Source organism: Triturus cristatus, chromosome 2_2, assembly GCF_964204655.1.
Source record: "Triturus cristatus chromosome 2_2, aTriCri1.1, whole genome shotgun sequence".
Lineage (NCBI taxonomy): Eukaryota > Metazoa > Chordata > Amphibia > Caudata > Salamandridae > Triturus > Triturus cristatus.
The window spans coordinates 716881791-716897415 of record NC_140582.1 but is presented as its reverse complement, the minus strand read 5'-3'; the positions used below and the strand labels follow the sequence as shown (position 1 = coordinate 716897415).

The 15625-nt window shown below is 44.7% G+C and overlaps 1 protein-coding gene across 14 annotated transcripts in view; it reads left to right on the top strand.

Annotated features, from left to right (window-relative positions):
- SORBS2 (sorbin and SH3 domain containing 2) overlaps positions 1-15625 on the top strand; it is a 665007-nt gene that overhangs the window by 522810 nt on the left and 126572 nt on the right. For all 14 annotated transcript variants that reach the window (XM_085641964.1, XM_085641952.1, XM_085641951.1 and 11 more), the window contains 2 exons: positions 5091-5182; positions 14972-15018. In XM_085641964.1, coding sequence (XP_085498090.1) covers positions 5091-5182; positions 14972-15018 — 139 coding nt within the window. The remainder of the gene's footprint in view (positions 1-5090; positions 5183-14971; positions 15019-15625) is intronic.

The following is a 15625-nucleotide window of genomic DNA, read 5'->3' as shown; positions in this document are numbered from 1 at the left end:
GTACATCAGAATCTTGCTCTATTTCTCTTAAAATACCACCATTGCAGATAACCTTGAGGGGTGAATGGCCAGTGCTTGGTCCTGCTCCTCTCTTGCTAGATCTAGTCATACGCTTCCACCGTAGCTGTTGGTTGATATGAAACTATATGCATGCAAGAGGTCTTTTTAAAGCCTGCCCGCCAGGAAGTGATGGCTTCTGCAATTGAACCATAGATCCTCCAATTGGCCTGGCAATGATTCCTTCCAGGGGTATGGCAAAACCAGAAATGACCACATGGGCGATGCATTTCAACAAACTAGGAAGAACTGGCCCATTCCATTCCTTTAAGCATTCCTGTAAAGAAATGGCACACGTGCACTAAGTTTCTTTGACCGGTGCAGTAATGACACCTGGCAAGCATCAGAGAGAGCAAAGGTGACGGGCAGGAGCAACAGTTCTTGTTGACAGGTATTTGAGTACCTAGCTGGTTAACTATCAATTATAAATTGCAGAGTCGACATATGAGTAGCCAAGAAAATATTTGCAGTTCATTTGCTGGGATAAAAAAGAGAAACCATATGTAGCATGTTTGCATGTACACACAGAAAACATGTGTAGCATAGGCAATACTCCCTCAAACTGGTACACTGCACATGGTCAAGCAAGCAAGAGCAAGAAAAATGCTTCATTGGAAATATTGCTGAAAAGCAATCCTGTTAGGAGGTATAGATCTGGTTACTCATTCGGGAGCTTTTATCCTGTACTGGCGAAAGGTTATTAGCACTGGAGGAAGTCAAAACAAGGCTCAACTCCATCTACTTGAAGCCATGGTATGTCTGGACAGGATTTAAATGGTTCTTACCCGTGGATGTGGTAGAGTGTGGAAATCAAATATACATCAACTTTAAGAAGGCGAGAAAAGAAGGAGGACCAGATGCAAGACCTATTTAGGGTGACAAAATGATGATGTTTTTAAAGCACGTGGAAGGTTGCATTGGAAAAAATATTTCACTCCTGACATTAAGAAGAAGTAAACAACTACAGTATACTCTGTAAAACAAAACAAAATGTAAAGTACACCTAGGGCCTGAGGAGTGGTTCAGTTAAGTTTGACCTGTTTACGCATGGGTCGGAATTATGAGTTTGGTTTCAACACATCCAATAATTATTGAATGCATTAAGTAACTCAACATTCATTCAATTTTGGCAGGTCAAACCTGCCAAAATTTTACCGGGGAGAAGTATACGGTATTTACCGTATCACGTGTATTTTGGTGTGTTAAACACCAAAATCCACATGTTATTCCCCAGAAACTCGTAATTTGCACCCGATAAATCACCAACACTGTGGTATTGTTATGTACCAGGTGCAATAAATAGCACTTATATGTGCAATTAGACTCTAACCAATAAAAGCCAAGACTCTCCTCTAAAGGGTGAAAGAGCAACCGAGACACATCTTCTTATTAGGCTCAAGGATGATGTCACCAAACCTGACCCACATGGTCTGACTGGTAGCCTGCCACAATTCAGGTCCTGCTGCTACCTTGGACTCATTCACCTGAAGACAACACGTGATCTAGACTAGTAATTCCAAAGCAAGACAGAGTAATTGCCACGTGTACAGATTTTGTTCATCCCATAATAACATTACATAACATGTATTTGTAAAGCGCACGCTCACCCAAGGGTACTTTGGCACTGAATAACAGATGTTTATTGTTATACAACTCAATGGTACTCATTTTATCGACCGCTGAAAGATGAAAGGCTGAGGAGTCCTGCCAGAATTTGAATCTGTGACCATGAGTTCGAGCACAGGCCCCTATAGTGGACGTAATAGTCCACTAAGCCACCAGACCCGGATTAATGTTATGTTATACTTTATTTGTAGAGCACACGTACACCAGATTGGTTTCATGGTGCTACTCTAGTGGTGTTGGTCTAAGATGTTACTCGTATGCTTGTCTAAATAGCCATGTTTTTAGGAGTCTACGAAAACTCATGAGGTCTTTGCAGGATCTAATTTCTAGAGGCAGGGAGATCCAGTGTCTGGGGCCTAGTATGGAGAACCTTGTTCCACCAAAACGTTTCAGTTTAAAGGGAGGTGTAGTCAGAATTAATGCTCTAATGACGAAAAGAGCATCCACTTAGCAAGCTAAATGTCAGCGAGGTGCCTCAGCAAGTCAATCATCTGCTGCAGTTGCCTCTGCAAACCCTGTAAATAACGCTTTCCATTGCCAGCAGGCCCATCAAGGCTGCCTTTCTCCTGAGGTCAATCGAATGGGTACTCCATGCTTTAGCTGATGAAACCATCTACTATTTACCGTTCTTTAAAGATAAAAGCTGGAATGAAGGTATTTTGCGGTAAGAAGTTCCAGTACCATCGTACTCATGAAGGTGTTGCAGGCTCAACAAGCAAGTGCCCACCAGGGAACCTAGGCTGCAGCGTTGCATAGATCTACAGAAATATTCCATCTGGGAGCCTCGCTCCCCCTTCACAGACATTGGAATAACCTAGGCTTAGGTCTTTTTATTGACTATGGGCCTCATTTAGGGCCGGTTGGCTGGCACTAGGATATGGAGATTCTGGGGTTGGAGATGCTGCTTTTGGCGGGTATCTCCACCCCAGTTACTGGCCAGTCCAAGTTACTGGACGAGATTAAGAAATAAAATGCTGGTCCAGGATTTACCATGTCCAATTCAGTATGCAATTTCAAATTATAGACACGTTGCTGTGCACATTTATGTAGATGTGCGCAGAAATACGTTTGGCTTTACCAGTCGTGTTCCTGCATGCAGTAAAACGTAGGGCGGTATCTTCCCCTCTCCCCCAGAGATACTGACTCACCTGACTCGGAATGAGAGCCATAGCCCACATCATAATTTTACTGTGTCGATCTGAATGGGGTTGAAATTACTCTTACCTTCTTCCCGACAGTAAAGGACATTTATTTTCAATGCCAAGACTGCAGGGCAGAAAAGGAGACTAGTGACTGTAGCACAGTGTTCGCAGATATCTTTGCTATGCATTGCCACCTGTCGACTGCCCTGTGTTGAGCGAAGAGAATGAGTGCAGAGATAATCTCAAACCTTCTAAGCTCCCTCCTGTGACAACCGTACCCTTGCCACAGATGTGCCCCTCTGTCAAAGTTCATGCAACTTGCTGACCCTCTGGCATTGCAAGGTTGGTGGTTACCCTGGGAATGCTGGAAGCTGAGGCCCTGCAGGACAGAGAGATCATACAATGGGAGTACACTGGACTGACGCCCTGATTGACAGTTTGCCAGAGAGGGTGATCTGTCGCAACAATGATGGAGTACCCTGTATATCACACTGAAGGTCCGCCTGCCTCACTTAGAGTCGGGCAGACTATCATTACGCTAGACTGCAGAGTCTACCTCTCCACCACCAATATAAACCTCCAGCGGCCCGACAGACTAAGGGCCGCTGGAGTTTGCCCACTCGATTTAGAGTGGGCAAACAGATGGCCATTTTTCACTCTTCATTACCACCTGACAGTGGAGACTGCTAAATGCCCCCTCTATATTGGAGAAAACTCCCAGGGCGAGGAGACCATTGTTTTCTTGAATTTCTAAAACAAAATCCCACATTGGGTTTTTGCTTTTGCAAATATAAAAATGTTGCTATGCAGCTCTGTCATGTTGAAGGAACCATCCCTTAACCTTACAATGTACTGAAGGGAACCACAGAAACAGCACTTCCTGCCAATGTTAGAGATGTCTGCTGCCCCAGCAGACATCTCCAAATTTGCCAGGCGGTGACTCCGTCAGGGCAGCAGAGTACTTGACTCTGTTGCCCTGACGGAGCAAACACCCGTCAGCTAAATTCTAAATCAGGCCACGAGTATACATAACGAGGTTTTAGACTTGCACATCCCTTGGTTTAAAAACTAAAGTGTGCCCATTTGCCAGGAATACACTGCTTGTTTTTTGTTTTCTTTAATCGTACAGTGACATACATAGTGCATGTAGAGCCTAGGTCTGAGGTCACGCAAGTGAACACACCTACCTGATTGTAAATTATTTCAAAACATGTCACATTAAAGGTTCAAAAGTGCATTTCTGTAGGTTAAGCCGAATTTAGATGGACCCATTCCCGGTTGGTGAGTATTTGATGGATTTCCCTTCCACCGCTCCGTTTATCATGTTCAACAGTTGTGTTCCATTTCTCAACATGTACCCCGTCCATGCGGCACAAGGTCAGAGGGCGAGATCATGCTGCTGTCCATCAAGCACAACCGACTGTGTTCATAAGCCTAATGTTGCATGCTTGTCTTTTTCACCTTGTGTCCATGCATGTGCTTCATTGTGAAAGCTGTTACGTAGCCCTGTTCTAAGACGCGCTGTATGGAGTCTTCCATTACTCAACGTCCCAAGGCTATTCAATGTGGCCAAATCTATAGAACCCTCTCCAGTTACTGCAATGCCCCAAAATGGTGACACGCTACAGCAGTGATATTCAAAGTATTGCCCAAGGGCCGCTTGCGGCCCTCTTGACATTTACATGCGGTCCCTGGACAACAGCAGCATGAGCTGCTGTTCAATTGCTGAGTTTTTTTTTAAAAGGACAAGCATTTATTAACCTGCAAATAAATGCTTGCCCGTTTATTTAACATGTTTTTAGACCTCCTTTCACAATCCCTGACCCACTCAGACCCCCTACCGCCATCCTGCTGGCATCAGTGGGGCCCTCGGTCACACTTCAGACCGTACTTTGTGGCCCCTGGGCCAATGTTTGTGAGTACGCATGCGCTACAGAATATAACATGCGGAGAAGGATGCTTTAAATGCAGTACCCGAGCGCATATGTACGTGCCACTTCTGCCGCACGTTGGCAAATGCACGTTTTCCCGTCGACAGTCATTCTGCTTATAGTTTTATAAACGGGGGTTCATGCTTTCCAGCAAGAGCTGAGTGACGCAGCCTCCTAGTGCTGACGTGGGGCGGAAGGCGCAGCAAGCCTCACTTCCCCGACCCCTATAGTCCGACGTGCTCTCTCCCCCGCTCTCAGGAGCTTTGGCGCGCGGTTAGTTAGGCCTCACGTAATTAAACAGATGCTGACTCGGATATTTCATTTTTCTTTGCAGTGGACCAGGATTCTCCCAGGAGCTATTCATCTGCATTCACCGACGTGGGTCGATGCATTCCCAGGGAGAGACGGGGGACGCCGGAGAGAGAGGTAAATGCGTGGGCATGTATAATGCAGTAGTCCTCAGAGAACCTCTAGAGCAGAGCCCTGTTCCGCTGCAGCTTCGGCACCACCAAGGGACAGATGATGGTCTGTGGAGAAATCATTGTTAATCACGTAATGAATGTTAATTAGATAGTAGACTATGATTGCACTGGACACGCGCCCTAAATGGAGTTTCATTCACTCCGTTTCATTCACTTACTTTTACATTAAAACAGGTTCCCCGGTGCAGTTTAAAGCAGCACTTAGTGTACACACTGACTTTATGCTAAAATCGTATCTGTCAATGCTTTTTTTGCATATTGTAATAACTGAGGATTACCTGTTTTCTTCGCTTACATTTTTGACCAGTTCTTCACCACTCCGACCTTAAATGACTCCTCCTACTGTACGATTAATATATGTGGCTTTTTTCATACTTCATGCACTCAAAGGCACACAACATTCAGGCACTCATGAACCCACAGATCACAAGCCCTTGAACACACAAACCATCACACCTACAGACACATTCACACAGACGGAGGAATGTACTGGCAATCATGCGCACAGAAACCGAAATTCAAGCACTCATGCGCAAGGATCAGCAAATATTAATGGAGACAGATAAAACAAGTATACAGGCAGCCTGTGGAGCAAGGAAACAAGCTGATGTGCCTTAGGAAAACATGGGGTTATGTACACAAGGGAAGGATGTCTTCAGCAGGGCAGGCTAGAGTGATGTAAAGTAGGGAAGCCCAGGATGCTGTGCGCCAGAGGAGCTCAGCGTGACAGCAATAAGGACGATTTACTTGGAGAGGTAGCAGCTGCTACCAAACGGGGGTGGGTAAAAAAACAAGAACTTGCAATGCAATCGGTCTCGCAATTGTGAAAGTTAGAGCTTTTGGCGTTGTAAATGACAATGATTTGTACTTTTGTGTTTTTAGGTCTCGGCTCGAAGGCTGCGCTAGCGCAGTCTCGATCCGAGATTTAATGACTTGGAGAAGAGGGGCTTGAACCCGCCCCTCTTCTCCCCTGTTCTCCATTGGCTGGCCTCTTCAATGCTGGCCAGCGTTTGGAGAAGAGGTCCCGTCACTCCGATCATGCCCCGTCCTTTTCGGATCGGGGGGGCGTGTTTTTTGCAGAAAGTCTAATTTTCTCCTCCAGCCAATGGCTGGAGGAGATAACAGCAAAACACGCCCCCGAATCCGAAAAGGACGCTGCGTTTCTCCGAGGCATTTCTGCTTTGCCTCGGAGAAAGGCGGTGGTGTCTTCCGGTGCCATCGGCTTGTTCCACTTTACATGTTTTACTTCCTGGTGGTTTGTGCTTGACTCGTCTAGGCGATAGTTAAAATAAGTAGAGATTTGGAACAACCACTATTGTTGCTCAATTTAAATACAATGCAAGTCAGGAGCCTGGAAATGTTTACTCGGCTGTAGTGATTCGGAACAACGAGTTTGTTATTTACCTGCCCGCTCTCCGTCTAGGCACACGCAGAGATCTGTGTACTTTCTCCACTACACGCCCAGCCCTAGTTGATTGTTGTCCTTTTACGCAAATACACTTGGTATGTGGACTTTGTTTTCCCCGGGGTTCACTGGCCGGTGGCCAGGTAGACGGGAGGAAGCAGGTGCTCGGCATTAGCAGTTCCCGATAAGTGCGTGTGCAGGGACGGCGCGCGGCGAGAAGCACCCATGGGAGCTCGGCTGCGGGGGTCTGGAGCGGAGCGGCCCGCTAGTCAGGTGAGTGGTCGGGAGCAGGTCAATATGAGGGGAAAAGCAGGCGAATTCCATTCCTTTCTCTTACTTTACACGCAACTGCTCTCGCAAAGTGCTCACTTATGGTAGCAACACCGAACTGTCGCAGAGGACGGTGTTTTGTATGCAATGTGCCTTCTTAAACTGAGTTCAATCCGAGAAGACTTTATGGAGGTGTTTAAGAATCTCGGCTTACTATAGGCTAATGCCATCGCTTAATTCGTTCCGGTCTGTTTTATAGGGGGGTTCAGCCCCATATCACGAGGGAACCCGTGTGGGGCTGTTTCTACATTAAGCACCGAAGCACTCGGATACTCGTAGTTTCGTTTTTCACATTAAAAGTATGGGACTGAAACCAGAGCTGGTAAAAAGCTACAATGATGGCATGGGCCAGCTTGGTGTTATGTTTGTTTGTCCAGTACATGTCCTAGGTTCAGAGGTATCCTTTCCGCCTGAATCCTCCATGTTGCATTTCAACGCCCCACCGTCACCTGGCGTGCAATCCGTGCCCCCCGCGTAGCTTTCTTTCTTTCTCACTCTGGTGTGGTTTCTTGCGACTTACCCCTCCCCACCAAGCTCCGAAGTGTTCAAGGGTGTCGTTCACTACGGTTCTTCAAACGGCAGGTCACTCCCCTGCAGCGCTTATCTATTCAATGACAGACGCTGCTGCTTGCAGGTTTTTCATGGTCCTCTGCTTTGTATTTATAATAAAACCTGTAAACCAGGAGATGCTATCTTTCAAAAGAGACAATATTTCAAATGAATTGCGTCATACTGGTGGTAAGCGTATGTGCGCGAACAGCAGTCTGTCAGTTGTCTCTGAATTCCGCACCTGGAGTCGAGAGTCGTAGTCACAAAGCACACCCACCAAAATTCCTCACACTTTTAATCTCATTAACAAATTACTCCTAGGTAGGCGACTCCCCGAAAATGTTTGTGATTTGAGCCTAAGCCAGTCGTGTGCGTTGTGGTGTTGAAACATGTTTTTGGGTGTGCTGGTCAGCTGCTTCACCTGACCAAAATGAGGTGGACTCCTGAAACAATGTGGGAAAGGAGTAAAGCATTTTATTCTAGGCAATATGAAGCTGCATCTCTGCCCACCACCATGTTTAGGTCTGGTTGCTTGTGTTCCTCACCGACGCCAAACACAGACTTGTGGCATAATTTCTCTCCAAGTCCATGCGGAGTCTGTCTCCAGTCCTGAATTGTTCCGCATCAAACCAATCCTTTCAGGTGTTAGTCCAATTAGTTCAATTGAAGTAAAACAACTACAATACCCAGAAGGCTTTAGATTATGATAGCAAAGTCAGGGTCTGGAAACAGTGTGTGTAATGAAAAAGAGCTAGGCAATCACCCTTGAGGGCTTTGAGTCAACCCACCTCAGCCATTAGTTGGTTTTGGTCAGCTGCCATCAGTAAGTGCTTGAAGAAAGTGTCATTCACATTTTAGATGGTGGTAGAGGAATATTTTAGTCTTACAGTTTGCAGTTGGCTAATAGGTAGCAGTCCGCTGCTTTGAATCAAGAAAAAATATCCCGTTATGGTCTTTTCCGATTTAACCAACACTATGCAGGCAAATGGTTGTTCCATTTTTAAGACTATTCTTCTAAAATAAATCCCATTCTGAATTACGGTAATGCAGGAATAATACTGGGTAAAGCCTCCGATTTTAAAATATATGGTATGGATAAAGGGTACTTTGCCAAATCTTAGGCCTGCCCAGTGCGTCAGTCTCAAAACAACATTCAGAGGCCCCAGCACTTTAAATGGAAGTTGGCTTAAACTTTTTTTAATTTTTGCTAACTAAAGAGGGGAATGTACGTATAGCTAGGCAGTGTCTGTTAGATTTGGGTACAAGTCAGAGCAACTACGTTTGCAAAATGAGAAAAGCAGTAAAAAGGCTGCTCAAAAATGATGATACGCTTAACATGTTACAAGAGTTTCTGCATGGTAACCCAGGCTTATTGATAACAAGCATTTACAATGCAACGGTCTCGGCATTGTTAAAGTTAGAGCTATTGGCATTGCTCATGACAATGCCGTTTCTTTAAATGTTTTAAAAACAAAAACATAAACAAAAATAATGTCATGAGCAATGCCAATAGCTCTAACTTTACCAATGCCGAGACCATTGCATTGTAAATGCTTGTTTTTGTATGCTGTGAAGTGGATGTATGTTTTTAATTCAGTGGTTTGATTTTGAATTGTTAGTTGTGCAATTGTGTGGGGTGGAATTGTGTGGGATGTAGTGTAACGGTGTAATGGCATTTAGTGGCATGGAGAACGCAGCAGAAAAGTTGAAGAGCAGACACTATTCAGAGCGTTAAGAGGAAAATGAGACAAAGGAACAGAAGGTTGGCTACAATCCGGGCTGTGCAATGTGGAGTTGGGATTTATTTTTATCGGGCTTCACTGCCATGCAAACTGTGATCGCGGGCACATTACTTTTTTCATTGTTGTAAGAACTGTAGAGAGACTCTTTAAAATCAGTTTCACTCATACATTTAAGCACTGCCCAAGATCTGAATGTTTACCCTGCAGCGCAAGGGAACTCGGACAGGATGTTGGCACTACCCGTTAGACATCAGAAAGAGTCATATGCCTTCCCACTCTTAATGCAGATGATGGTGGGGCAGAGCATGACATTAGCTCTGTCCGTCTTTACTTTTCCAGTTCACTGCTGACATCTGCCACCAGCGAAGTTAATCATCGTTTGCTCTGTAAAAGCCCATAACAAGCACGCCTTTGAAGACAATCTACCACTATTATATTGATCAGCTGGCCCTTCAGGCATGATCTGAAGTTAACTAGTAAGGCTAATACGTGTAAGAAAACGAAGCCATAACATCGGCACGCCGTACAAATCCAGTTTAACATTCGTTATACTTAACAGAACATGATGTACATTCTCCATGCCCACTGCTCAGTGCTAAAGGCAGAGTCAGTTAGTTCCTTTAACTCTATGGCAAGTCTGCTGCATACCACAGTGGACATGTGTGAGAATGCCATTTTATGCTGGAGAAACAGAAACCATTCCCAAAGACACCTCATTGTTTCGCTATCAACCTACAGCTACAGGAATTCAGAAAACCATATATAAATACATTTTGAGTGCAGGCGGCCTACACCTTCTTATTTTCATGAAAGTGCGCTTAAAACAATCGTGGACCCTTGGCGCAGACATTGTAACTATAAAATGTAGCTGGAATCCTGAGGCGGGGAGACACCACATGAGAACGAGTTATCCACTGCTGGTCAGTTTTACTGCTTTATTTTCACCTTTGACTTTTATTGGAAAAAGACCTAAGCTGACCCTAGAAACACATCAGTTAGTTCTGCTAACAGCCAGTAGTTTAAGCAGAATGGCAACAAAACCGAAATAATTGATCAAAGAGAAAAAAAGGAAAGCAACAGAGGTCTACATGGCGGTGAAAGGCGCCACATTCTTAAACTCCAAAACATAATAAGGAAAAATGAAATTATAGCTACCAAATGCTCTGCTCTCTCTCTGTTAGCTTGCCATTTGACTCAGCTGCTCGGGATATTAGGATGTGCATGGCTACCGGCTGAAACTTAGACATAAATGAAGGACTAGGGAAATGGACGCCTGCCTTCACAACCATCATCAGATACCAAATACGACGGCTTGCAGCTCTAAAGGACAGAGAACAGTTATACATGGAGCCCGGACGTAGGGGCTCTGCAAAGGCAGTATGGGAAAGGGAGGGGCGGGATAGGAGGGCTGCTAGGAGTCTCCTGTTCCCCACCACGGCTGTACGGCTGTCTGCACTTTAAATAATAACATAGTATTCACTGGCGCCATGGTGAGCTCGTTATGAGGTTTACATCTTTACTGCAATGGTATTAAGTTGTATTTTGTTTCGCAAGTGACGTATGTTCTGGTTTATTTTGTGTGAGGGAGGTTTATATTGTAGTTGAAGAGCACAACAAAATTGACACGTCCGCTATTGCTAAAGGAGTAGTGCAGTGTTGCTATGTGCATGCTGTACAAATTGCCGGAGTGTAAACCTGCCAAACGAGAATGCGCTTTGTAATTTAGAACAAAACAAGCAGCGGCGGGTAATCATTAAAACAAAAAAGAGTTCTCCCACACAAAAAGCTTAATAAGGAAAGCGCAGGGAAACTGTACTTCACCGGTGAACCTGAGCCTTCAACGGAAGTGAGGTACATGCAAAGCCAACGAGTTAGGAGCCAGCAAAGAAGAGCGACACTAGAGCGACCCAATGGTAAGTAGCAGGCAGGACAAATGTGGTATTATTGATGATAGCAGGTCTTGCAATCAGCGCATGCGCGCGGAAGCTCGACCTAAAAAGGAAAAGCATTTACCTCAGTCTTCTCTTCTCCGGCAGCAGGAAGCACACAGCCTCCCAGAATCCCCTGGCCAATCACAACGCTGCATTACAGCAGCATTGTCATTGGTCTGAGCACTGTGGTTTGGCGCTCAACGAGGGACTGGGCCTGCTGTGCGTGTTGTCCACCCAAGCTGTGCAACACAGCCAGGAGGAAAACATGCAAAGAGCACATGACAGTTTGGCCGGGCTAAGACAGCCGGCTCAACCACCATGGGCACTTAAGAGAGTGCTCATCACTCCTACCTCTGCTCCTCTGTGAAAGCCACTAACTAGCTGAGCCACGAAAAAAAATCAAATGATAATAACAATGCGTTATATTCATTTTATTTTTCCCTTTTGAACTGCTCAGTGAGCAGTGGGGCGACACTCCTCTGACTTAGCGGAGAATCTGTCGCTACCTAGGGGGGCACATGTCGATGTGTTTCATGCAAGCACTGGGGTGAGGAACCTCAAGAAGCACAAGGGGATGGGTTTCATGTGAGCACTAGATCCTGTGCATTGGGGGATGGCAGGGAACGGTGGTTTCTGGGCATCAAAGGTGCACTGGATATTGAGCATGTAAGAAGCACTGGGTATTTTTCAGAAGGGGAATCTTGTCCCTAGTTAGTAATTCAGGGGAATACTTACCATGTAGACGTTTCCACAATAAGATTCGCGATGAATCTATTTCTCATGGTGGTCCACTCCCCACAGAACAGTAATATTTTAGATATGAAGATATGCTTTGAATAATGTCTTCCGGTGTTTACAACCTTACTGTCGAAAGAGTGCTATTTAAAGAGGAAGGGTGTCTGTAGGGGGCACCAACATTTCCTGGCCATGGAGCCTTCCATCATTCAAGAAGACGGGGCAAATTATAACAGGCACTGTGCCAACATAATACTCCCAAGTAATTAGCAAGTCTAGTTGTATTTCTAACTTAGTCCTTGTCCCTGGTCAAGTAGGGTGTTTCCAGGGTGAAATTATTTGTCACTGGTGTAACATGTCTTTTGTGAGGGGGCGTTTTGTACATCTAATTTGTGTTGTTTTTCCTTACTTTTGTTTATAAACAATATTTGTGATCAAATGCCAGAGAAATATAATATCTACTTGCTGGTAAAGTATTAGAGGGATTTCAACCAATCACATTCTATGATAGTAGCAACATTTGGAAAATTCAGTAAATAACAATGCGTCTTTGTGTATTTTTCAAATTGTCCCAGTGTTAGCAGTTTTCTAATATGTATGCACTGAAGTCATGGCTACTCAGAGAACACCTAGTGTAAGGCCTATAACTTAAACATTTCTGAATGAAATTGCCTTTTGAGTTTGGTGTACTTTCTTTCAGACATTTTTAGGTCCCCCCTGTCGGGCATGTAGAAGCCTATCGTGGACTATACCAAAAACGTACAATGGGCTTTAGCCCAGCCCATTGCTTACCGGTAGCCTTTGTTGTCACCAGTGCTTAATTTGTGCCGATGCTTTCCGGTGCTCAGCACCTGCACTTATTTTCCAGGGCCGGCACTATAGCTATATTTTACGCAGGCAGCTGTGGTGCAGATACGTTTTCAAAGAGGAATGCATGCAGTAGGGCTACTGTATTTTTGTCAAATCATCTTCCGAGCCGCTTTCAATTTTACCCATTTCATCAAAAGGCCTGCACCCTGCCTGAGCCTCTAATTGGATAATTATTGCTAGGGGCTGGCTCATGACTCTTCTGTGGCGAGAAAGCTTGGATACGCAGGCCCAAGACGATGAAGGAACGTGGCGAGCAAATAAAAATATGCGTACATTAATCTAGTCTGTGTGCTTGGCGCCTAGTAATAAAATATTTCACAGAGGCCTACGACTGTGTTGCCACAGCTGAGCCAGCGGTAGGGCGGAGCCCGCAGTTCTTCTCACCCCTTAGACACTGCCTGTGTCATGAGTGATACAGAAATGTAAGTAGTGGGTGAGCATAGGTGGACGAATAAAAGTCGCTGTGCCTTCTTAGGAATAATGCCTTAACATTGGACCTCTTGTTTTCCCCGCCCGTCATGTACAGTGGGGAACTGGCATTGCATGCATCTCGCTTCATGGGACAGCCTCTTGGGCCCTTTGTTGCCAGAGCTGAACTGGATGGGACTGCTGGGATAGACTTCACCATGACTCTGCCAGAGAATGGATCTTTCTGCCTCCGCCTGTACCCAGCCTTATTGAACATGCTCGGCTACAAAGAAAGAGAGAAGCCTTTCAATAACTAACTAATGTCAACTCAGCTGCGGTAACAAATACGTGCGTGTTTTTATTTCATGATCGAGGGCTGCTTACTTTAAAGAATCAAGGAAGGCCCGGGGAGCTGAAGTCTAGGCCCACACTCCCATCACAAATCCTATTTCCAGTGCCTAATTTGAGCTGGTGATTGCAGCTTGTGGCCAGCAGCACTTATTTTTAGGGACCGGAAGGAACGAGAGAGAAAGGTAACAAGCATTGGCATAGCCAATAGGTCTCGCCTTTTGGACCTTATAAGTGTTTAGCCATGCAACAGTTGCATAACTAAATACTTATAAGGTCCCAAAAGCGAGACCTATTGGCTATGCAAAGCGGCCGTACGGCCGCGAAAGTGATTGTGATCAAACATTAAAGTGGCCGTGCGGCCGAGAAAGTGAAAGTAATCTCAGTCGAGCGCTGCGCGCGCGTCCGCACACTTGCACTGTAGCTCAAGGCTGGCCTGGTAGCACTTTTTGGAGCCCTCTCAATAAGTCGCGCCAGACCAGCGCATGCGCTGGGTCAGGCGAGACCTAAAAATGAGTAAAGATGCAAAAAGGGAACAACTGGAAAATAGAGACATCAGGAAAAAAAAGTAGGAGTGAAAAGTACCTGCAAAACGGAGATAAAGAGGGAGAGAGTGTCTGGTGGTAGATGAAACAATTGTCAGCAGCGCTGGTAATGAGGTTCTGAGATAAAACTTTGAGCCCGACACTTATTTTTTTACAAATTAAATACTGGTTGTCCACTCTTATTTGTTTGCTTTTAATTGAGTGATTTTCCTTGTTCATCATGTGTTTGCCCCCCCTCCTCGTTGATTTGTCTTTCCCTTGGAGCAACGCCTCTTTACCATCCTACCGAGATATTCAGTCCTTTTCGACTGAATAACTTGTTAATAAATGAGTATGTTAAAATTCCCAACCTAACTTTTTTTTTCAAAAATAAAGGTTAATAAAAAGAAATACATCAAATCAAAACAATTAGGATTTAGGGATCTGGTGGTATTAAAATAATATTCCATTGAGGGTAGATATCGCAGTCCTCAGTCTTTTTTCACGAATATAGGAACTCTCCAATGGGCAATCTTTTTGATGTGTTCTTAGTTTCAAGAAGCACTGTAATTTGAGAGTGGTGGGAGATTTGTTTAATAAGGCTGACCCGGAAGTACTTGACAGAATTACCCAAACAAACCCCACACTGCAGCTGAAGCACTGAGCTGGTGGATGATTTTATGAGAGCCAATGAACCCTGCATGTAGAATCCGTTAATCAGAAACTATTCTAATGATCCAAATGTGAGCTTTGTTTTTTGTTTGTTTAATACCATTGTCATATAAATGCGCATATCTACAATTGTCATATAAATGCTTGTATCTATGGCCCAACCATGATTTCATTAATCTGGGTTATTGTTAATAGCATTTACCTTTCTCTCTTTTTTAGAAGCAGACAGCCAAAGCGGTGTATGATTTTAAGGCTCAGACTGCAAAGTAAGTCATTGATTTGTATTACGCATAGCAGATGTCCTCTGGCAGAGGCAACCGGAAGTCCCAATAACCTCACCATCACTGTCCTGATACTATCAGGAGACAGGCTGCCCTTTAAAGATGACACCTATCACACCACCTTGTTGCCTGTACTATGTATGAGATTTAGTGATGGTTTAGAGCCAGGTACGCTCCACTACGATGCAAGATGGATGCTGGAGAGTTATGGTGTGACCACAAGACTCATTCTTTCTGCGGAGAGTGGTGTCTGGTCTGTGGTGCCCAGTGCTCTTCAGTGGGTGGGGCAGAGGGCAGCACTTCTAAACCAGGAAATGAATGGGTCATATAAACGATGCACTGAATTAGCTAATTATGATTCCTGCAACAGGTTTATCAACTACTTTGTTATAATAATAAGTTGTTGAGTGTTTACTTAACATGTTTCCTTTTGTTGTTTGTATGATTAGCATGCATAAACTATAACAACATTTCATAGTATTTTCTGTACTGCTGAAGTAGGTACATATAAGTGTCCTTTCTGTGTTTGCAAGTATTTGTATCACACCTACAGCAGTATGACGTGCACAAGAGCTTTCTAAATGGTGTAGTC